This window comes from Chlorocebus sabaeus, chromosome 6, assembly GCF_047675955.1.
Source record: "Chlorocebus sabaeus isolate Y175 chromosome 6, mChlSab1.0.hap1, whole genome shotgun sequence".
Lineage (NCBI taxonomy): Eukaryota > Metazoa > Chordata > Mammalia > Primates > Cercopithecidae > Chlorocebus > Chlorocebus sabaeus.
In genome coordinates, this window is record NC_132909.1 from 17,468,430 (window position 1) to 17,492,153 (window position 23,724).

The window sequence follows — 23,724 nt, forward strand, 5'->3', positions numbered from 1 at the left end:
CGTGAGAGTCAGGCACAGACAGTGTCCTCAGATATTCAAATCTAAACAGTCTCAGACATAAGCTCTCACAGAGAGGCAAAGCTGGAGACACAGAGACAGAGACCCACACACAGAGAACCGAAGAAGCTGCCTTGTAGAATGTAAAGTCAGGCATGCAACCAGTCATACAGACACACGGACAGACAGCCGCATCCTAGACTCTTTAACATGTGTAGGAGGACAGACACACACACAAAATAGATGGACAAGTCGCGCATGGTGGCTCATGCCTGTCACCCCAGCTCCTTGGGAGGCCAAGGCAGGAGGCTTACTTGAGGCCAGGAGTTCCAGAAACCTGAGTTTCCCAGACAGACCCAGTCTCTAAAAAAATACAAAAAAATACAAAAAACAGCCAGGCCTGGTGGCACACACCTGTAGTGCTAGCTATTCTGGAGGCTGAGGTGGGAGGATTGCTTGAACCTGGGGAGGTTGAGGCTACAGTGAGCTGAGATTGTGCCACTGTACTCCAGGCTGGGTAGCAGAGCGAGACCTGTCTCAAAAAAAAAAAAAAAAGGCCAGGAACGGTGGCTCACGCCTATAATCCCAGCACTTTTGGAGGCCAAGGCGGCAGATCACAAGGTCAGGAGATCAAGACCATCCTAGCCAATGTGGTGAAACCCCATCTCTACTAAAAATACAAAAAATTAGCTGGGTGTGGTGGTACACGCCTGTAGTCCCAGCTTACTCAGGAGGCTGAGGCAGGAGGATCGCTTGAACTAGGAAGAGGAGCTTGTAGTGAGCCGAGATCATGCCACTGCACTCCAACCTGGGTGACAGAGCGAGACTCTGTCTCAAAAAAAACCCAAAAAAAACCCAAAAAAATTGACAGACCCTTAGATTCAAACACAACCGTTACAGAAAGAGGGACTCAAGCACAGACAGGGGAGACTCAGACACACCAACCCTCATAACCAACCTGGGGTCAGACACACAAATACAGACCCCCATGGACACAAAGCTCCCTTCCCAGGCGTGCAGGGACTGGTGGGGAGCGGTGTGGGCGTTCCCCGATCAACATCCCCACATCTCCCCACAGCTGTACCTGGGCATCGTGCTGGCAGCCGTGGTGATCATCACTGGCTGCTTCTCGTACTACCAGGAGGCCAAGAGCTCCAAGATCATGGAGTCCTTCAAGAACATGGTGCCGCAGGTGAAGGGTGCCCGGCAAGGGGCCAGAGAGGGGTGTTAGTGTATGGGCTGGGGGCTGGGCCCAGTGACCCCCAGGCAGAGGGAGTCTTGGAGGTCACATTACTCCATCCCACCCCAGCAAGCCCTGGTGATCCGGGAAGGTGAGAAGATGCAGGTGAACGCTGAGGAGGTGGTGGTTGGGGACCTGGTGGAGATCAAGGGCGGAGACCGAGTGCCAGCTGACCTGCGGATCATCTCAGCCCACGGCTGCAAGGTGGGCCTGGGCCTGGGACCAGGCTTTACCCTCCCTCAGGCTGCCCCGGAGTCCATGCCCAGTCCCTCCTCCCTCAGACCCAGGAGCCCAGGCCCAGTCCCTCCTCCCTCAGACCCAGGAGCCCAGACCCAGTCCCTCCTCCCTCAGACCCAGGGGTCCAGACCTAGCCCCTTCTCCCTCAGACTCAGAAGTCCAGGTCCCAGCCCCTCCTCCTTCAGACCCGAGTCCAGGCCCCAACCCCTCCTCACTCAGAACCAGGAGCCCAGGCCCCAAACCCTCCTCCCTCAGACCCAAGAGTCCAGGCCCCCAGCCCCTCCTCCCTCAGACCCAGGAGTCCAGGCCCCAACCCCTCCTCCCTCAGACCCAGGAGTCCAGGCCCCCAGCCCCTCCTCCCTCAGACCCAAGAGTCCAGGCCCCAACCCCTCCTCCCTCAGACCCAGGAGTCCAGGCCCCCAGGCCCTCCTCCTTCAGACCTAGGAGTTTAGACCCTGGGACCCCTCCTTACCCAACAGTCAGGAGTCCAGGCCTAGCCCTCACCCTTCGGAGATCCTTAGGGACCCTAGATCTTGGCCAGCAGCCCTGTGTCCTCCCCACCTTCAAGATTCCAGCCTCTGGCCTCCCACACACCAGTCGCCCACTGAGCACCCAGGCTTCTAGCTTTGATCTCCAGGCACACAGCCTTCAGCCCCAAGCCCTCTGCACAAACACCCTCCTGTCCCAGGCCCTGGACTGAACCCTGTCTCTGTTGCACCTACCCCCAGGTGGACAACTCCTCCCTGACTGGCGAATCCGAGCCCCAGACTCGCTCTCCCGACTGCACACACGACAATCCCTTGGAGACTCGGAACATCACCTTCTTCTCCACCAACTGTGTGGAAGGTGAGGCGGGTGCAGAGAAGACACCCAGCTGGGGCAGACACAGGGACGTGTCCCAAGGGGTCAGGGTCTCTGGAACCTCCCTGAGTCACCCCACCTCAGCCTAACCCCTCTGGCCTGCAGGCACGGCTCGGGGCGTGGTGGTGGCCACGGGCGACCGTACTGTCATGGGCCGCATTGCCACCCTGGCCTCAGGGCTGGAGGTGGGTAAGACGCCCATCGCCATCGAGATTGAGCACTTCATCCAGCTCATCACTGGCGTGGCTGTCTTCCTGGGCGTTTCCTTCTTCATCCTCTCCCTCATTCTCGGATACACCTGGCTCGAGGCTGTGATCTTCCTCATCGGCATCATCGTGGCCAATGTCCCAGAGGGTCTGCTGGCCACTGTCACTGTAAGGCGGGGCTCCTGCATCTGGGTGGGGAGGGCCTGGGGGCCTGGGCCCCTGAGTCTGAGGGAGGAGGGGCTGGAGGCCTGGACCCATGTGTCTGGGGGAGGTGGGACTGGGGTCTGGACCCCTGGGGCTGGGAAAGAAGGGGCTGGGGGCCTGGATCACAGTGTTCTTGTGAAAGACAACCTGGGCCTGACTCAGAGGGCCTCATTAACAAAGCAAACAAAGAAACAAACAAAAATCTGGAGAAACACTGGCAAGCCGTAAAGAGCCAACAATCCTATCGCTTGTTAAGTTTACTTACAAAATTAAGAAGTGTACGCTCATGATGAAAAGTTTGAAGAGTACATCAAGTTAAAAAATAAAATAGGGCCGGGCGCGGTGGCTCACGCCTGTAATCCCAGCACTCTGGGAGGCCGAGGCGGGTGGATCGCGAGGTCAGGAGATCGAGACCATCCTGGCTAACACGGTGAAACCCTATCTCTACAAAAAATACAAAAAATTAGCCGGGCGTGGTGGCAGGCGCCTGTACTTCCAGCTATTGGGAGGCTGAGGCAGGAGAATGGCGTGAACCCGGGAGGCAGGGCTCGCAGTGAGCCGAGATCATGCCACTGCACTCCAGCCTGGGCCACAGAGCGAGACTCCGTCTCCAAAAAATAAATACATAAAAATGAATAAATAAATAAATAAAATAAAATAATGAGGCTGGGCACAGTGGCTCACGCTGTAATCCCAGCACTTTGGGAGGCCGAGGCAGGCAGATCACCTAAGGTCAGGAGTTCAAGACCAGCCTGGCCAACATAGTGAAACCCTGTCTCTACTGAAAATACAAAATTAGCTGGGCGTGGTGGTGCATGCCTGTAATCCCAGCTACTTGGGAGGCTGAGGCAGGAGAATCACTTGATCCCAGGAGGCGGAGGTTGCAGTGAGCCGAGATCTCGCCATTGCACTCCAGCCTGTGCAACAAGAGTGAAACTCCATCTCAAAAATAAATAAATAAATAAATACAAAATACATAAAATAGGCCGGGCACGGTGGCTCATGCCTGTAATCCCAGCACTTTGGGAGGCCGAGGCAGGCGGATCACGAGGTCAAGAGATCAAGACCATCCTGGCCGACATGGTGAAACCCTGTGTCTATTAAAAATATAAAAATTAGCTGGGCATGGTGGTTGGCACCTGTAGTCCCAGCTACTTGGGAGGCTGAGGCAGGAGAATCACTTGAACCCGGGAGGCAGAGGTTGCAGTGAGCCAAGATCATGCCATTGCACTCCAGCCTGGGTGACAGAGCAAGATGCCATCTCAATAAATAAATAAATAAATAAATAAATAAATAAATAAAATAATAAGCCTGGTGCAGTGGCTCACGCCTGTAATCCCAACAGTTTGGGAGGCCCAGGCAGGAGGACTGCTTGAGGTCAGGAGTTTGAGACTAGCCGGGACAACAGAGTGAGACCCCATCTCTACAAAAAAATGTAAAGGCTGGTGTGGTGGCTCACACCTGTAGTCCCAGCACTTTGGGAGGCTGAGGCGGGCGGATCACCTGAGGTCAGGAGTTCGAGACCAGCCTGGCCAACACGGCAAAACCCCATCTTTACTAAAAATACAAAAATTAGCTGGGCGTAGCCAACCCCAGTGGCTCACACTTGTAGTCCTGGCACTTTGGGAGGCTGAGGCGGGCAGATCACAAGGTCAGGAGATCCAGACCATCCTGGCTAACACAGTGAAACCCCATCTCTACTAAAAATACAAAAAAATTAGCCGGGCGTGGTGGTGGGCGCCTGTAGTCCCAGCTACTTGGGAGGCTGAGTTAGGAGAATGGCATGAATCCAGGAGGTGGAACTTGCAGTGGGCCGAGATCATGCCACTGCACTCCAGCCTGGGTGACAGAGCAAGGCTCTGTCTCAAAAAAAGAAAAAAAAAAAAAAAATTAGCCAGGCTTGGTGGCAGGTGCCTGTAATCCCAGCTACTCAGGAGACTAAGGCAGGAGAATAGCTTGAATCCAGGAGTCAGAGGTTGCAGTGAGCCAAGATCACACCACTGTACTCCAGCCCGGATGACAACAGCCAGACTCTGTCCCAAAAAAAATAAAATAAAATAAAATAAAATTTAAAAATTAGCCAGGCGTGTTGATACATGCCTGTAGTCCTAGCTACTCGGGAGGCTGACCCAGGAGGTTGAGGCTGTAGTGAGCCATGATTGCACTACTGCGCTCCAGCCTGTTTATCAGAGAGAGAATCCATCTCAAGAAAATAATACTAATACTAATACTAATACTAATTTAAAAGTTTTCCTCTGGCTTCTTTGCTGCCTGCTTCACCCCAGAAGTCCGTTCTCTGTGAGGTCCCCCTGACAGCTGTGAGCATATTGACTAAATGCTGTCTTCAAGGTGCATGCCAGGGACTATCCTGGAAATACCATTTTCCTCTTTCATTGTTTGACTTAATGTTTTATGCAAAGTTTTACATATCAGGGCCGGGCAGGGTGGCTCACGCCTGTAATCCCGGCACTTTGGGAATCCGAGGTGGGTGGATCACTTGAGATCAGGAGTTCAAGACCAGCCTGGCCAACATGACAAAAACCCATCTCTACTAAAAATACAAAAATTAGCCAGGCGTGGTGGTGGGTGCCTGTGATCCCAGCTACTGAGGAGGCTGAGGCACGAGAATCGTTTGAACCTGGGAGGCGGAGTTTGCAGTGAACTGAGACTGAGCCACTGCATCCAGCCTGGCTGACAGAGCGAGACTGTGTCCAAAAACAAAAACAAAAAAACAAAACAAAACAACAAAAAAACCCAAGTTTACCGTTTTCCATATTAGCTATGTTAAATGCTACCTTATGTCAAAGAGATTTTTATATGCAAAGGATTAAGCATATTGTGAACATATAGTCTGATGATTTGGGGCAAACTGAACACAATCACGTCAGCTGCATCGAGATTGCATCTCCCTGAAGCCCCCTCAAGACCTTATTTAGCCACTACACCCCCAAGCCAAGGGTAACCGCTAATCTGGCTGCTAACAGCATAGATTAACTTTGCCTGTGTTGAAACTTTGTATTAATGGAATAATTCAGTATGAACTCATTTCTGGCCCTTTTTGGCTGAACATGTTTTTGACCTTCACCCATGCGGGTGCAGGCAGCAGTAATGTATTTGTTTTTATCAATGTATAGCATTCCATTGTCCACAATTTATCTTTTCTGCTGTTAGTGGACATCTGAGTTGTTTGCAGTTTTGGACAATTTTTCTTTTCTTTTTTTTTTTTGCTCTGTCATCTAGGCTGGAGTGCAGTGGCACGATCTCGGCTCACTGCAAGCTTCGCTTCCCGGGTTCACGCCATTCTCCTGCCTCAGCCTCCCGAGTAGCTGGGACTACAGGCACCCACCACCACGCCTGGCTAATTTTTTGTATTTTTTAGTAGAGACGGGGTTTCACCTTGTTAGCCAGGATGGTCTCGATCTCCTGACCTCATGATCCACCTGCCTCGGACTCCCAGAGTGCTGGGATTACAAGCGTGAGCCACTGTGCTTGGCCAATATTTTTTTTTTTTTTTTTTTGAGTCAAAGTCTCACTCTATTGCCCAGGCTGGTGTGTAGCATCACGATCTCGGATCACTGCAACCTCCACCTCCTGGATTCAAGGGATTCTTGTGCCTCAGCTTCCCAAGTAGCTGGGATTACAGGTGTTCACCACCATGCCTGGCTAACTTTTGTATTTTTAGTAGGGACGGGGTTTCACCATGTTAGCCAGGCTGGTCTCAAACTCCTGATCTAAAGTGATGTGCCTACCTCGGTCTCCCAAAGTGCTGGGATTACAGGGCTGAGCCACCCCATCTGGCCTGGACAATATTTTAAGACAGAGTCTCACTCTGTCGCCAAGGCTGGAGTGCAGTGATGCCATCGTAGCTTACTGCAGCCATGAACTCCTGGGCTCAAGCGATCCTTCTGCCTCAGCTTCCCAAGTAGCTAAGACTACTGGTGCGTGCCGCCATGCCTGGCTAACTGAAAAAACAAAAAAATCTCTAGAGTTGAGGTCTCACTGTGTTGCCCAGGCTAGTCTTAAACTCCTGGGCTCACACAATCCTTGCACCTTGGCCTCCCAAAGTGCTGGGATTACAGGCGTGAGCCACCGCGCCTGGCCATTTTGCACTATTATGCATGTGGCTGCTATGAGCATTCTTGTCCCTGTCTTTGGGTATCTCTGCCCTGTTTCTGTTGGTCTGAACTTGAGGGTGGCGTTGCTGCCTCGTTCTTTTCCAGGCCTTCAGGATTCTCCGGGGGCCAGGCTGCTGGGCTATGGCCCTGGTGTCATTCATCCAACCCTGCCTGCCAGGCTTGTCCCTGTAACTTGCCTGCCCTTGCTCGTCCTCCAGGTGTGTCTGACGCTGACTGCCAAGCGCATGGCCCGGAAGAACTGCCTGGTGAAGAACCTGGAGGCTGTAGAAACCCTGGGCTCCACGTCCACCATCTGCTCGGACAAGACAGGGACCCTCACTCAGAACCGCATGACAGTCGCCCACATGTGGTTTGACAATCAGATCCACGAGGCTGACACCACTGAGGACCAGTCAGGTGAGCGCAGGCCCCGGGTGAGGACCATGGGCGCCTGGCTCCAGGAGCCCCTGGCCCTCACACGTGCCTCCCCCAGGAACCTCATTCGACAAGAGCTCACACACCTGGGTGGCCCTGTCTCACATCGCCGGGCTCTGCAATCGCGCCGTCTTCAAGGGTGGTCAGGACAACATCCCTGTGCTCAAGGTGGGTTCAGCTGCTGGCCTCACCTCGGCCCCGCCTGTGTCCTGCCCTCCGCTGCCCCTGCTCTGACGGCTCTCTCTCCCTGCAGAGGGATGTGGCCGGGGATGCCTCTGAGTCTGCCCTGCTCAAGTGCATCGAGCTGTCCTCTGGCTCCGTGAAGCTGATGCGTGAACGCAACAAGAAAGTGGCTGAGATTCCCTTCAATTCCACCAACAAATACCAGGTACTCTGGGCTTTCCGGGAGAGCCAGCCTGGACCTCAGGCTCCCTATGATGCCCGTAAAGAGGTGTCACAGAACCTTGATTTTCCCATCTGTAAAATGGGAATGATAATACCCGCCTGGTGGGGAGAGGAACGGGAAGAACCTGGGAGTAGGAGCCAGATCTCTGTTGGAGTAAGACGCTGAGGAGTAAAGATCTTCCTGCAGGCCGAGCGTGGTGGCTCACACCTCTAACACCAGCACTTTAGGAGGCTGAGGCAGGAGGATCACTTGAGGCCAGGAGTCTGAGACCAGCCTGGGCAAGATGGCAAAACCCCATCTGTATGAATCTTTTTTTTTTTTTTTAGTTAGCCAGGCGTGGTGGTATGTGCCCGTGATCTCAGCAATTTGGGAGTCTGAGGCAGGAGGATTGCCTGAGCCAGGGAGGTTGGGGCTGCAGAGAGCCTACATCACGCACTGCACTCCAGCCTGGGTGACAGAGCAAGACCCTGACTCAAAAAAAAAAAAAGAAAAAAAGTTTTCCTACAGCAGAGAGTGGGAACAAGCAGGAGACCTCTTGGGGCAGAGCAGCAACTTTCAATTATTCAGCAAACTTCTTTTTTTTTTGAGACAGAGTCTCACTCTGTCGCTCAGGCTGGAGTGCAGTGGCACCATCTCGGCTCACTGCAAGCTCCACCCCCTGGGTTCACACCATTCTCCTGCCTCAGCCTCCCAAGTAGCTGGGACTACAGGCATCCGCCACCACGCCTGGCTAATTTTTTGTATTTTTAGTGGAGACAGGGTTTCACCGTGTTAGCCAGGATGGTCTCGATCTCCTGACCTCGTGATCTGCCCACCTCAGCCTCCCAAAGTGCTGGGATTACAGGTGTGAGCCACTGTGCCCGGCCTCAGCAAACTTTTTTTTTGAGACGGAGTCTCGCTCTGTCGCCCAGGCTGGAATGCAGTGGTGTGATCTCAGCTCACTGCAACCTCTGCCTCTGGGTTCAAGTGATTCTCGTATCTCAGCCTCCCAAGTAGCTGGAATTAGAGACGTGCACCACCACGCCCACTTAATTTTTGTATTTTTAGTACTGATGTGGTTTCACCATGTTGGCCAGGCTGGTCTTGAACCCCTGACCTCAAGTGATCCACCCACCTCGGCCTCCCAAAGTGCTGGGATTACAGGCGTGAGCCACCATGCCTGGCCCATTCAGTATACATTTTTTGAGCAGCCACCACATGTTAGGCGCTGTTTTGGGTGCTGGGTGTACACACAGTAGTGAGTGAAACGGTGAAGTCCCCCACTCTCTGGGACTTACGCTCTGGCTCCAGAAGACAGGCAATAACAAAGGCATGAGGAGGTAATCATAGTGGTTGTGGTGCTGAGGGAGGGAGCCCTTCAGGTGTCTGGGGGAAGAGCACTTGGGTAGCAGGCACAGCCCATGCAAAGGCACAGAGGCGGGAGCGTGCTGGCGCATCTGAACGCCAGACAGCCAGCCAGCCAGTGCAGAGGGGCTGGGAGCCAGGGAGCGTGGTGGGAGTGGTGGGTGCTGGCTAGATCCTGTCAGACCTCACGGGCAGGGAGAGGACTTGGCTGTGACTCTGAGGAGCACACAAGCCTCCAGGGGCTTCTGAGCCAAAGAGACACAGGAGTTGACTCAGAGCTTTTAAAATAACTTTATTAAGATATAATTAACATACCGTAGCTCGTCCCTCTAAATGTATAATAGTTTTAGTATATTTGCAGATATAGGCAGTCATCCACATAGTCAATTTTAGAGCATTTTCATCACCTCCAAAAAGAAACCCCGCATCGCTCAGCTGTCACCCGCCCCCTCCTCCCCCACACTCCCAGCCCTAAGCAACCACTAACCTACTTTCTGTCTGTGTGGATTTGCCTATTCTGGACATTTCATAAAAATGGAAGCATATGGCCGGGCGTGGTGGCTCACGCCTGTAATCCCAGCACTTTGGGAGACCGAGGCAGGAGGATCGCTTGAACTCAGGAAATTGAGACCAGCATGGGCAACATAGGGACAGCACATCCCTACAAAATATTAGCCAGGCATGGTGGTGCGGACCTGTGGTCCCAGCTACGTGGGAGACTGAAGTGGGAGGATCGCATGAGCCCGGGAGGTCAAGGCTGCAGTGAGCTGTGATCTCGCCACTGTTCTCCAGCCTGGGTGACAGAATAAGACCCTGTCTTAAAAAAACAAAACAAAAAACAAAACAAAAAATGGTGGGGGGAGGGGAGCACGGGCGTGGTGGGTCACGCCTGTTGTCCCACCACTTTGAGGGGCTGAGGAGGGCAGATCACTTGAGGCCAGGAGTTCAAGACCAGTCTGACCAACATGGCAAAATACCGTCTGTGCTAAAAATGCAAAAGTTAGCTGGGTGTGGTGGTGGTGCCTGTAGTCCCAGCTACTCGGGAGGCTGAGACAGGAGAATCGCTTGAACCCAGGAGGCGGAGGTTGCAGTGAGCTGAGATCGCACCACTGCACTCCAACCTGGGCAACAGAGTGAGACTCCATCTCCAAAAAAAAAAGAGAAAGAAATATCCATGAGATAGACAGAAGCGGACAGGAATGAGCAGAGGTCTCTGTGAGAGAGTGTCCCCTCTGGGGGAGCCCTGGTGTGGGCCTGTCCTGGCACCCTTGGCTCTGGACCAGGGTGGGGCAGGGAGATTCCTGGTGTCTGCGTGGCTCAGGCACTCCACCCTCTGCTCGGTCCCCAGCTCTCCATCCATGAGACCGAGGACCCCAATGACAACCGATACCTCCTGGTGATGAAGGGTGCCCCCGAGCGCATCCTGGACCGCTGCTCCACCATCCTGCTGCAGGGCAAGGAGCAGCCACTGGATGAGGAGATGAAGGAGGCCTTCCAGAACGCCTACCTCGAGCTCGGCGGCCTGGGCGAGCGCGTGCTTGGTGCGAGGCTGCCGGGCGGGCTCTGGGGTCCCTAGAGGGCAAGGAGGGTTGTGATGCTGCCCAAAGCCTGGCTCAGTCCACGGCCTCCCAGAATGTAGTGTGAATGAATGAATGAATGAATGAGAGGGGAAGGCATCCTAGGAAATGAATGCTGACCGGCCGTCTTGCCGATGGGGAGATGGAATGCGGGCGATGCAGACATCTAGGGGCATGGGGCAGAGGCTCCGAGGCTGGAACCCTCACACCCCAACCCTTCCCTGCCGCCAGGTTTCTGCCATTATTACCTGCCCGAAGAGCAGTTCCCCAAGGGCTTTGCCTTCGACTGTGATGACGTGAACTTCACCACAGACAACCTCTGCTTTGTGGGCCTCATGTCCATGATCGACCCGCCCCGGGCAGCCGTCCCTGACGCGGTGGGCAAGTGTCGCAGCGCAGGCATCAAGGTGTGGCTTGGGGTGGCTGGGGAAGGCGAGGCCAGGCATGGGGCGGGGGAGGCCATCCCTAAAAATCAATGCCTGCAGGTCATCATGGTCACCGGTGATCACCCCATCACGGCCAAGGCCATTGCCAAGGGCGTGGGCATCATCTCTGAGGGCAACGAGACTGTGGAGGACATCGCCGCCCGTCTCAACATTCCCGTCAGCCAGGTTAACCCCCGGTGAGCCACCCATCCCAACCAGGACCCTGGACATCCCTCTAGGGTGTTGACACAGGGGCACTGCCTCCCCGCAACCTCCCTCTGCACTGCCCATCCCGTTCTTTCTGGGACTTCTCCATGGACCAGGCCCTGGGTCCGGCCCTCTGTCCGGTGTGGGGACATTGCAGCCACAGAGGTAGCCAGGCATAGGTTTGCTTCCCAGTCTTTTTTTTTTTTTTTTTTTTTTTTTTTTGAGACCGAGGCTCACTCTGTCGTCCAGGCTGGAGTGCAGTGGCGCAATCATATCTCACTGCAACCTCTGCCTCCCAGGTTCAAGCAATTCTGTGCCTCAGCCTCAGCCTTCCGAGTAACTGGGATTACAGGGGCCCTCCACCACACCTGGCTAATTTTTTTTGTACTTTTAGTAGAGATGGGGTTTCACTATGTTGGCCAGGCTGGTCTCGAACTCCTGACCTCAGGTGATCCACCTGCTTCGGCCTCCCAAAGTGCTGGGATTACAGGCGTGAGCCACCGTGCCCCGCCTGCATCCCAGCTTTTACTGCTCACAAACTGTGTGACATTGGGCAAGTCCTTTAGCATCCATGAACTTCAGTTGGCCCATCTCTAAAATGGGCCACTAATAATTCCTATCTCAGAGGATTCAGTAGAATCCAGTACTTCTGTGTCTGTCTCTCTTTTTTCCTGTCTGTCTCTCTTTGTCTCTCTCTTTTCTGTTCTGTTTTTCTGACTTCTTCAATTTTTCCATCCTCATGCCTATCTCCGACTCTGCCTCCCTTCCGTTTGTCCACATATCTCTGTTCTTCTGACTCCACTGCCCCTTGTCCAGGCGCAGTGGCTCATGCCTGTAATCCCAGCACCCCGGAGGCCGAGTCAGGTGGATCACTTGAGGTCAGGAGTTCGAGAGCAGCCTGGCCAACATGGCAAAACCCCAACTCCACTAAAAAATAAAAAAAATTAGCCAGGCGTGGTGGTGGGCACCTGTAATCCCAGCTACTAGGGTGGCTAAGATGGGAGAATTGCTTGAACCCAGGAAACAGAGGTTGCAGTGAGCTGAGATCGCACCACTGCGCTTCAGCCTGTGTGACAGAGCAAGACTCCATCTCAAAAATACATACATACATACATACATACATACATACATACATAAATGCACTGCCCGGAAGTCCTTCCTCAGGTCTGCCCGCATGCCCTGCTGCAGTAGCCCCCTTCTCCCCTGCTTCCCCCAGAGGCCCCTTCCCACAGCCCCTGGTCCTCTGGCTCTCCTGTTTGTGGAGCTGGCCCCTCTGTTTCTCTGTGCTTCAGGGCTCACTGTGCCACTCCTCACACACCCTGACCTCAGCCATCACCCTCTCTGTTCTTCCCAGGGATGCCAAGGCCTGTGTGATCCACGGCACCGACCTCAAGGACTTCACCTCCGAGCAAATTGACGAGATCCTGCAGAATCACACCGAGATCGTCTTCGCCCGCACGTCCCCCCAGCAGAAGCTCATCATTGTGGAGGGCTGTCAGAGACAGGTGTGCTACGCTCCCGCAGAGGAGGAGATGGGGCCTTGACTCCTGGATCCTCACTGAGGCCGAGGCCTGGATTCCTGGGTCTGAGGGAGGAGGGGCTGGGGGCCTGGATTCCTGGGTCTGAGGGAGGAGGGGCTGGGGGCCTGGACCCTTGGGTCTGAGGGAGGAGAGCTGGGGCCCTGGACTCCTGGGTCTGAAAGAGGAGGGGCTTGGGGCCTGGACTCCTGGGTCTGAGGGAGGAGGGGCTGGGGGCCCGGACTCCTGGGTCTCAGGGAGGCGGTGGCTGGGGGCCTGGACCTTTGGGTCTGAAAGAGGAGGGGCTTGGGGCCTGGATTCCTGGGTCTGAGGGAGAAGGGGGTGGGGGACTGGACCCTTCCATCTGAGGGAGGAGGGTCTGGGAGCTTGGACCCTTGGGTCTGAGGGAGAAGGGACTGGGGGCCTGGACTCCTGGGTCTGAGGGAGGAGGGACTGGGGGTCTGGACCCTTGGGTCTGAGGGAGGACAGGCTAGGGGCCTGGACTCCTGGGTCTGAGGGAGAAGGAGGCTGGGGGCCTAGACCCCTGGGTCTGAGGGAAGAGGGTTTGGGGGTCTGGACGACCGGGTCTGAGGGAGGAAGATCTGGGGGCCTGAACTCCTAGGTCTGAGGGGAAGAGGAGGTTGGGGACCTGAACTCCTGGGTCTGAAGGAGGACGGAGCTGGGGTCTTGGGCTTCTGGATCTGAGGGAGGAGACTCTGGGGCCTGACCTCTGAGTGTCATCCTTACCCTCTCTCCCTCCAGGGTGCAATTGTGGCTGTGACCGGGGATGGTGTGAACGACTCCCCCGCTCTGAAGAAGGCCGACATTGGGGTGGCCATGGGCATCGCTGGCTCTGATGTCTCCAAGCAAGCAGCCGACATGATCCTATTGGATGACAACTTTGCCTCCATTGTCACGGGGGTAGAGGAGGGTGAGTTGGCCAGGGCTGGCCCTGGAGACCAGGGTCACTGCCAGAGGCCTGAGACCAGCAAGGGGAACTGGCCAGGGCTGCAGGGGGATGTGTGGCAGAGACCACAGCCCCCTTGGCCCTGGAGGAGCTTGAGACTGTCCTTTTCTGTCTTCCTTCCCTGTGGGGTCAGAAGCTCCCCTGGACAGGACTGAGCTGACATGTTTCAGGGTCCCCGCATCATCCAGCCCAGGTCCCATCTGGTGGGTGAAGCTGACTTGGAGACTTTTTAAAAATATTATTGGCTGGGCACAGTGGCTTGCACCTGTAATCCCAGCATTTTGGGAGGCTGAGGCGGGCGGATCACAAGGTCAGGAGATCGAGAACATCCTGGCTAACACCCCTGGTGAAACCCCATCTCTACTAAAAATACAAAAAATTAGCCAGGCGTGGTGGCGGGTGCCTGTAATCCCAGTTACTCGGGAGGCTGAGGCAGGAGAATGGTGAGAACCCAGGAGGCAGAGCTTGCAGTGAGCCAAGATCGCGCCACTGAACTCCAGCCCGGGCAACAGAGCAAGACTCCGTCTCAAAAAAAAAAAGAAAAAAATTCTCAAGCCAAACCAGAGGGAAGTCAGGGACCCTGGGGGAGGCCTCAGGGAGCCTCTCTGCCAGCCTGGGCTGCAGGTCAAGGGAGCTTCCCAGAGTGTACAGGGATGGCTGAGCCAAGTCAGGGGCCATGGTGTGACGTCCACATAGACTAGTGCCAGGGAGTCATAGGCAGAGGAACCGGTACACAGGCAAGGCGGTGTGAGGGGCCGGGTCTGAGGCTGGTGTTGCTGCTGAGGTGGGGGCACTGGGAGCCCGGGCCACAGAGCCCACAGGCACCACCTCCTGACAGGCCCGGACGAGGCCACAGAAGGGCTGGTTCACATTCAGATTTATTCTGATCATCAAATTAATTCATGATAATTACAAACAAATGCAAAAAGGCATTCAGGAAAAAATTGGAATCAAATTACCCATAACCTCACCATCCAGAAATAATCACGATTCATGCCTTGGTGGATTTTCTTGCAATTTCTCTCTCCTATTTGAAATGTCTCTAGTGTAAAAAGTAGTTCATGGTAAAAGAGAATTCAAACAGCAAAGCTGAGCCCAGAGTAACAGATTAAATGTCCTTAGCCCTTGTTTCCTATGTCCCAGAGGAAACCATAGTTAACATCTTCTTATCCCCCCAAGAGACATCTTTTTGTGGGGAGTGGGGGCAGGGATAGGGTCTCAATCTGTTGCCCAGGACAGAGTGCAGTGGCACAATCACAGCTCACTGCAGCCTCCACCTCCTGGACTTAATCGATCCTCCTGCCTCAGGCCCCTAAGTAGCTGAGACTACAGGTATGCACCACCACACCTGGCTGATTTTTAAGATTTTGTAGAGATGGGGTTTTGCCATGTTGCCCAGGCTAGTCTTTTATTTTTTGAGACAGAGTCTTGCTCTGTTACCCAGGCTGGAGTACAGGCGCACAATCTAGGCTCACTGTAACCTCCACTTCCTGGGTTCAAGTGATTCTCCTGCTTCAGCCCCCCGAGTAGCTAGAATTACAGGTGCATGCCACCACACCAAGCTAATTTTTGTATTTTTAGTAGAGATGGGGTTTCACCATATTAGCCAGGCTGGTCTTGATCTGCTGACCTGAAGTGATCCCGACACCTCGGCCTCCCAAAGTGCTGGGATTGCAGGCATGAGCCACCTTGCCCAGCCAGGACTTCAACTCCTGGGCTCAGGCAATCCTCCCACCTTGGCCTCCCAATTTGCTGGGATTACAGGTGTAAGCCACCATGCCCGGCCTCCCCAAGGCATCTTATGCATACACAATACACACACTGTCTCAGATACAGCCATCTGCTCCTTCCGAATCTTGTGCATCATGCTGGAAGCTGGGAGGCAGCTGTGAGCAGAGCAGGCACCATCCCTGTTCTCATGGGGCTGGAGAGACAGCCTTAAACAAGTTAACAGATACATAATTACAAATTGTGATATATGCCCGGAAGAAAGCAGGTCGCTGCGATAGATAATAATGAGAGTCCTGCCCAGATGGGGTGGACATGGAAGGCCTCTCTGAAGGGAGGGAAGAAATGTCTAACTTCCGTCAGGGGCCAGGCACGGGGGCTCACGCCTGTAATCCCAGCATTTTGGGAGACCAAGGCGGGAGGATTGCTTGAGCCCAAGAGTTCAAGACCTGCCTGCACAACAAATTAAGACCTAGTCTCTACAGAAAATTTAAAAAATTAGCAGGGCGTGGTGGCACACATCTGTAGTCTCAGCGACTCGGGGGGCTGAGGCAGGAGGATCACTTGAGCCTGGGTGGTCGAGGCTGCCATGAGCCATGATGGTGCCACTGCCCTCCAACCTGGGAGATAGAGAGAGATCCGAGACCCTGTCTCAAACAAACAAACAAACAAAATAACTTCCATCAGAGGGCATTCCAGATATACCCAAAAGTAGAGCAAAGGCACAGTGGGTCCCGTCCCTGCGCCTCCATCCCAGCTGCAGCGGCCATCAGCGCACGGCACACCTTGTTTCTTCCCCACCCCCTGGAACACACACTGGATTATGCTGATGCGCATTTAAGTCATCATTTCATCCAGAAACATTTTAGGACGAGAAACCACTAGTTTGTGGAGAAGAGCACAATACAGGGAACGAGAATATCAGGCGGGAGTGGCTCAGGCTGTTATTGCTATGCAAGAGCCATCAAAGCAATCAAAGCAGCCACACCGCAGGCAGCCTATCCCTCCCTCCCTCCCTCCGTCCCTCCGTCTGTCCCTCCCTCCCTCCCTCCCTCCCTCCCTCCCTTCCTTCCTTCCTTCCTTCCTTCCTTCCTTCCTTCCTTCCTTCCTTCCTTCCTTCCTTCTTCCCTCCCTCCCTTCCTTCCTTCCCTCCTTCTTTCCTTTCTTTCTTTTTTTTTTTTTTTGACAAAGTCTTGCTCTGTTGCCAGGCTGGAGTGCAATGGCATGATCTCAGCTCACTGCAACCTCCACCTCCCAGCTTCAAGCAATTCTTCTGCCTCAGCCTCCCACGTAGCTGGAGCTACAGGCATGCGCCACCACGCCCAGCTAATTTTTTATGTTTTAGTAGAGATGGGGTTTCACCATGTTGGCCAGGATGGTCTCGATCTCCTGACCTCATGATCCACCCGCCTCAGCCTCCCAAAGTGCTGGGATTACAGGCGTGAGCCACCTCGCCCGGCCTGTTCTTTCTTAATGATTGACCTCATTGTTTATGGGCTAATCTTTTTACTTGTTCATTTATTTAGGGACAAGGTCTCACTCTGTTGCCCAGGCTGGAGTGCAACAGTGGTTTATTGATCCCTCACCTGTTGATGGACATGAGGTTGACTCTGGCTTTTGGCTGTGATGAGTGGTGCTATGATGAACATTCTTGTACTTGCTTTTTGCTGGACATAAACAGTCCTCCTGTCTCTCGGGTATAAAACCTGAGAAGAGTCAGATTACTGGGTCGGTGGGGTGGGGGTTGTTTGATAGAAACTCCCAAACCATCTTCCAGAGTGGTTATTTCCAGAATGTTTCGACAAAGGCGATGTGGTTGGATGTTTATGTGGAAAGGTGGGTGGGTGAGAGGCCTAGTGTGGAGATTCGCACCTGTAATCCCAGCACTTTGGGAGGCCGAGGTGGAATCACGGCCCAGAAATTAGAGACAAGCCTGGGCAAAGTGGTGAGACCCTGTCTCTACTAAAAATACAAAAATTAGCTGGATGTGGTGGCACGTGCCTGTAGTTTCAGCTACACGGGAGGCTGAGGTGGGAGGATCACTTGAGCCTGGGAGTCAAGGTTGTAGTGAGCCCTGATCGTGCCACTGCCCTGCAGCCTGGGCAACAGAGTGAGACCCTGTCCCCAAAAGAAAAAATTGGTGGGTAGGCTAGGAGGTAGAAAAGGACGCTAGATGGGGGCGGAGGAGGGGCAGAGGGAGTGGAGCTCCCTGGCATGGGTGCCTGCTCTGAGCCCGCCTGTGCCACAGGCCGCCTGATCTTCGACAACCTGAAGAAGTCCATTGCCTACACCCTGACCAGCAACATCCCAGAGATCACGCCCTTCCTGCTGTTCATCATGGCCAACATCCCACTGCCCCTGGGCACCATCACCATCCTCTGCATCGACCTGGGCACCGACATGGTGAGTCCTGGTGGCCACCCTTGGGGCCCAGGAGGGTGGAGTCCTCCCCTTCCCGGCTCACCTGGCCTCTTCCACCCAGGTCCCTGCCATCTCACTGGCATATGAGGCTGCTGAAAGTGACATCATGAAGAGACAGCCCAGGAACCCACGGACGGACAAGTTGGTCAATGAGAGACTCATCAGCATGGCCTATGGGCAGATCGGTGAGGCACCAGGGACTCCATCTCCTTACGGCCCAATGCCAGGCCTAGAGCAGTGCCTGGCCCACTGTGGGTGCTTGGGACCCTGGCGTTGACTCAGGGGAGCAGACATGGACAGGACCAGCCAGTGAGCTATCTGAGGGCGGGGTCTGCATCCCATCCTTCTCCACCTCTTCCTCTCTGCTGCCGATGTGTGCAGAGCCCCGGAGGTGTGAAGCAGCCACACTTGGTGGCTGTCCCAGCAAGCAGAGGCTTCATGGCAGTGGTCCTAGGCCCAGGGAGGTCATTCCTGTGTTGGGAGCTCAAGCTGGAGATCCCCCAAGAATTCATGATGTTTAGGTGGCCTGGGTCGGGTGGGAGAGGGGCTCCAGGTTATCCCTCTGGGAGAGCCCCCTCTCCAAAGCCCCTGTCCCAGGTGGCCCACCCATCTCAGGGCCTCACCACCAAGTGAGACCTCAGGTCGCCCTCTGGGAACCGGTGTCCAGATAACAGGGGCAGAGGGGCACACTTCCCCCTCCAAGGGGGCTTCTGGGCCCTCCGAGGTGCCCTGGGCTGGCTTCCGGCCCCAACCTGAGCCTCTCCTCTGCTTCCTCTCTCCCCCTTCCAGGAATGATCCAGGCTCTCGGTGGTTTCTTCTCTTACTTTGTGATCCTGGCAGAAAATGGCTTCTTGCCTGGCAACCTGGTGGGCATCCGGCTAAACTGGGATGACCGCACTGTCAACGACCTGGAGGACAGTTACGGGCAGCAGTGGGTGAGTGGGGCAGGGTGCTGTGTCCCTGCCCAGGGCGAGCTGTCCCAGCCATGCACGGCCACTTCCTACGATGGCTCCTCAGTCCCCCATGGCAGTGTCAAGGCCTTTGCTGGGCACCTGGGGCTTCCTGGATGCCCCTGCCCAGCCCATCTGGAGCCTTGTCTCCCACTGCCTGAGCTCTCTGCCCTGCCGGGCCTTCTTCCCTGCCTCTGTCTGTCCCTTCAAAGTCCAGCTGCTGTCTATCCTTGGGAGGACCACAGGGTCCTCATCCTCCTGGCCCCTGGTGGACGGTGAGGTCACCATTAACCTTTCTCCTTTCTTGTACATCTCCTGCCTCCTCCCTCGGGACTATGAGCCCGCAGAAGGAAGACACACCTGAGGCCCTGGGGACCCCATGCAGGATGGGGTGGGGCAAAGAGCACTGGAACGTCGGGGTGGCGGCTAGGGCTGCAGTGCCACCGACTGACATCCCATGCCCCGGTCACCGCTCCTGCAGACATACGAGCAGAGGAAGGTGGTGGAGTTCACCTGCCACACGGCCTTCTTTGTGAGCATCGTAGTCGTCCAGTGGGCTGATCTGATCATCTGCAAGACCCGGAGGAACTCGGTCTTCCAGCAGGGCATGAAGTGAGGGCTGGGGGCACACGGCGGCTGTACAGCCATCCGTCCTGTCCGAGTGTCTGTCTGTCTGTGTACTTCCTCTTGTGTCCTTGCTTTGGATTTTTGTTATTTTGTTGAGGCAGGGTCTCATTCTGTCACCCAGACTGGAGTTCAGTGGTGCAATCATACATAGCTCACTGCAGACTCGACCTCCTGGGCTCAAGTGAGCCTCCCACCTCAGGCTCCTGAGTAGCTGAGACTACAGGCATGCACCATCATATATGGCTAATTTTTATTTATTTATTTATTTGTTTGTTTGTTTGTTTGCTTATTTATTTAGAGACAGAGTCTTGCTCTGTTGCTCAGGCTGGAGTGCAGTGGCACGATCTCAGCTCACTGCAACCTCCACTTCCCGGGTTCAAGCGATTCTCGTGCCTCAGCCTCCCAAGTAGCTGGGATTACAGGTGTGCACCACCAGGCTCGGCTAATTTTTTGTATGTTTAGTAGAGTTTTGCCATGTTGCCCAGGCTGGTCTCAAACTCCTGAGCTCAGGCAATCCACCCGCCCCAGCCTCCCAGAGTGTTAGGATTACATGCGTGAGCCACCATGCCCAGCCCATTTGGGGTTTTGCAACTGCACTGATTTTCTCTCAAGGGGTCCTGTGTGTCCTTGATTCTCTCTCAGCCTCTGTGTGTGGTGGAGGTGCTCCTGTCCTTTTCTTTTTATACCAGTGCTTCTCTGTGTCTGTCCCTGTCTCTGTGTCTGTATCTGTCCCTGTCTGTGTCCGTCTCTGTGTCTGTCCCTATCTCTGTGTCTGTCCTGATCTCTGTGTCTGTCCACCTCTGTGTCTGTCTCTGTGTCTGTCCCTGTCTCTGTGTCTGTCTCTGTGTCCCTGTCTTTCTGTCTCTTTCTGTGTCACCATTGCTCTGCCTCTGTCTTTGTCTCTCTCTGTCGGGGCATGTCTCCCCATCTCTGTCTCTCTTCCTGTGTCTCTGCCTCTGTCTCTGTGTCTGTGCTGCTGTCTCTGGGTGTCTGCACTGGGCCTCTCCCTGTCTCTGCGGGGTGGCAGGTGCAGGGTGGGTGCTCTCTGGGCCCAGCCCTGCCCTTCTGTGCCTCCAGGAACAAGATCCTGATCTTCGGGCTGTTTGAGGAGACGGCCCTGGCTGCCTTCCTGTCCTACTGTCCCGGCATGGATGTGGCCCTGCGCATGTACCCTCTCAAGTGAGTGCCCCGCTGCCCCCAGCCCTGCCCACACCAGCGCCTGCCACAGAGCCTTCCCTTAGACCCAGCCTGAACCTCAGGCCCCACCTCCCCTGGTGTCCCCACTGCAGTCCCCATTCTGATGCCCCCAAGTCTCCCCCATGGGCTGCTCCTACCACAGGTTACTCCGCAGACCCCAGGCCCCAGCCCTACCCAGGGCACCCTCCACCTGTGAGCACGAAGGATCCTGGGAGACTGCCCCACCGTGTCCCCGCCACGTCCCCGCCACGTCCCCTCCTGTCCCCTGAAGCTCTGCCTCACGTTAGGGCCCCGCACTCAAGCCCTCCTGCTCTCCCCTCCACAGGCCCAGCTGGTGGTTCTGTGCCTTCCCCTACAGTTTCCTCATCTTCGTCTACGACGAAATCCGCAAACTCATCCTGCGCAGGAACCCAGGGGGTGAGGGGGCTCGGCAAAGCGGCCAAGGGGGGCGGGGGACAGCAGGGTCTCAGGCAGCTGGTCCCAGGCTCCCCTCGCCCTGCTGGATGGCTCTGCCGCCCAGTTCCCACTCTTCTCTCTCTTCCCATCTCTCTGGGCCTCCGCTCTGTCTTCTCACGGGTCTCTGTCTGTGGTTTCCTTGTCTCTCTCCCTCTCTGTCCCTCTCTCTGCTGGGCGGCTCGCCTTGCCTGTCTCTCTCCATCTCTTACTCTGTCTCTTTCTTTCCTTCTTTGTCTCTCCAGGTTGGGTGGAGAAGGAAACCTACTACTGACCTCAGCCCCACCACATCGCCCGTCTCTTCCCTGTCCCCCAAGCCCAGGACCGCCCCTGCCAGTCCCCCCCATTTTGTATTCTGCGGGGAGGAGCCCTCTCTCCCCATGGCCCCACCTTGGCCCCCACCCCCTCCACTATCTCCTGACACCCCTACTCTGGCTGGCTTCTCTCCCCTGCCCCCTGCCTCTCTCCTCTCTCTTTTCTGTGTCAGTTTCTCTCCCTTTCCTCACCCCTCTATCCATTCCTCCGGCCCCAGCCACCTCCCTGGGCTCTTTTTTACTCCCTTTCAGCCCTTCAGCTGATGCTGTCTCTGGTTCTGGACAATTATCAAATATATCAGTGGGGAGAGAGAAGCAGTGTGTGTGTCGTGCCTGCTTTCTGGACAGGGACTGTGGCTGGGATGGCCAGGATGGCATCCCCTCTGCTGGGGCGCGTTGCCAGGCGATTCTCAAAACCTCAGGAACTTAGCCTGGCACTGGCTTGAAAGTCACTGAATCTCAGAGCCATCTAATCACGGAGTTTTCAACTCCACGAAACTCAGAGCAGCTTGAATTCGCCCGGCGATGGGATTGTGGAATCAGAACAGGGGAAAGGGAGGGGAAGCAGATGTGGGATGGTGACTGGGAGCCTCTCCTATAGGAGTAGGACCCAGGGGACACAATGCTGATGATGATGGTGATGACAGTGATTCACTGAGTGCCCGCTATGTGCTCTGCCCACTTCTAAGCACTCTGCACAAGGTGCACATTAAATATGCACAGGCGCTATGTGCTCTGCCCACTTCTAAGCACTCTGCACAAGGTGCACATTAAATATGCACAGAGAGAAGTGATTTGCACACAGCTAAGAAGAGACAAATCTGGGATTTGAACCAAGGCTGTCCAAAGTTCTAGGTCACTACGGTATTCTCTCATTTTATTGAGATAAACTTTCATACAGTGAAGTGCACACATCTTAAGGCTACAGCTCAATGATTTTAAAGTTGCATCTGCAGGCCAGGTGCCGTGGCTCCCGCCTGTAATCCCAGCCCTTTGGGAGGCCCAGGAGGGCAGGTCACTTGAGGTCAGGAGTACGAGACCAGCCTGGCCAACATGGTGAAACCCCGTCTCTTCTACAAATACAAAATATAGCCGGGCATGGTGGCACTCACCTATAATCCCAGCTACTTAGGAGGCTGAGGCAGGAGAATGGTGTGAACCTGAGAGGCAGAGTTTGCAGTGAGCCGAGATCGCGCTACTGCACTCCAGCCTGGGCGACAAAGCGAGACTCCGTCTCAAAAAAAAAAAAAAAAGTGCTGGGCATGGTGGCGCATGCCTGTAATCCCAGCTACTCGGGAGGCAGAGGCAGGTGAATTGCTTGAACCCGGGAGGCAGAGGTTGAGTGAGACTCCGTCTCAGGAAAAAAAAAGTTGCATCTGCAAAGCTACCACCCAGATCAAGGCATAGAACCTTTCCCTCCACCCAGAAAGTTCACTGGAGCCCCTCCAGTCGCCTCCCCTCCAGAGGCAAGAGCTGATCTGGTTTCTGTCACCACACATCAGTTGTGCCTGTTCTTGAGCTTCATACAAACGAAACCTTACAGCATGTCATCTCTGTGTCTGGCTCCTTGTTCTCAGCATTATGTCTATAGGAGTCATTCATATTGTCACCTGTATCTGTGGCCCCTTCCTTATCATTCCATAACACAACTTGTCTATTCTCCTGTTGAGGGACTTTGGAGTTTCCAGTTTGGGGCTATTACAATTGGTGCTGCTAGGGACAGGAACATTCTAGTCATGTCGTTTTTTGATTTTTTTTTTTTTTGAAACGGAGTCTTGCTTTGTCGCCCAGGCTGGAGTACAGTGGCACCATCTCAGCTCACTGCAGCCTTCACCTCCCGGGTTCAAGCGATTCTCCTGCCTCAGCCTCCCAAGTAGCTGGGACTACAGGTGCCTGCCACCACGCCCGGCTAGTTTTTGCATTTTTAGTAGAGACTGGGTTTTGCCGTGTTGGCCAGGCTGGTCTCGAACTCCTGACCTCAAGTGATCCACCCACCAACACGGTGAAACCGTCTCTACTAAAAATACAAAAACTAGCCGGGTGTGGTGGCAGGCACCTGTAATCCCAGCTACTCAGGAGGCTGAGGCAGGAGAATCACTGGAACCTGGGAGGTGGAGGTTGCAGTGAGCCGAGGTCACGCCCCTGCACTTCAGCCTGGGTGACAGAGAGTGAGACCCCATCTAAAAAGAAAAAAACAAAACAGACTGGGTGCGGTGGTTCATGCCTGTAATCACAGCACTTTGGGAGGCTGAGGCAGGCAGATCACCTGAGGTTGGGAGTTCGAGACCAGCCTGAC

General features: G+C 54.8%; 1 protein-coding gene across 2 annotated transcripts in view; it reads left to right on the forward strand.

Moving 5' to 3' along the window:
- ATP1A3 (ATPase Na+/K+ transporting subunit alpha 3) overlaps nt 1-21,743 on the forward strand; it is a 28,890-nt gene extending 7,147 nt beyond the window's left edge. For both annotated transcript variants that reach the window (XM_073016390.1, XM_007996949.3), the window contains exons 5-23: nt 1,076-1,189; nt 1,307-1,441; nt 2,203-2,320; nt 2,441-2,709; nt 7,079-7,277; nt 7,354-7,463; nt 7,549-7,683; nt 10,394-10,586; nt 10,854-11,029; nt 11,108-11,244; nt 12,609-12,759; nt 13,534-13,702; nt 17,715-17,869; nt 17,949-18,072; nt 18,677-18,822; nt 19,319-19,449; nt 20,542-20,643; nt 20,987-21,078; nt 21,360-21,743. In XM_073016390.1, the coding sequence (XP_072872491.1) occupies nt 1,076-1,189; nt 1,307-1,441; nt 2,203-2,320; nt 2,441-2,709; nt 7,079-7,277; nt 7,354-7,463; nt 7,549-7,683; nt 10,394-10,586; nt 10,854-11,029; nt 11,108-11,244; nt 12,609-12,759; nt 13,534-13,702; nt 17,715-17,869; nt 17,949-18,072; nt 18,677-18,822; nt 19,319-19,449; nt 20,542-20,643; nt 20,987-21,078; nt 21,360-21,388 (2,685 nt within the window). In that variant the 3' untranslated portion in view covers nt 21,389-21,743. The remainder of the gene's footprint in view (nt 1-1,075; nt 1,190-1,306; nt 1,442-2,202; nt 2,321-2,440; nt 2,710-7,078; nt 7,278-7,353; nt 7,464-7,548; nt 7,684-10,393; nt 10,587-10,853; nt 11,030-11,107; nt 11,245-12,608; nt 12,760-13,533; nt 13,703-17,714; nt 17,870-17,948; nt 18,073-18,676; nt 18,823-19,318; nt 19,450-20,541; nt 20,644-20,986; nt 21,079-21,359) is intronic.
- The last annotated feature ends 1,981 nt before the right edge of the window (nt 21,744-23,724 follow it).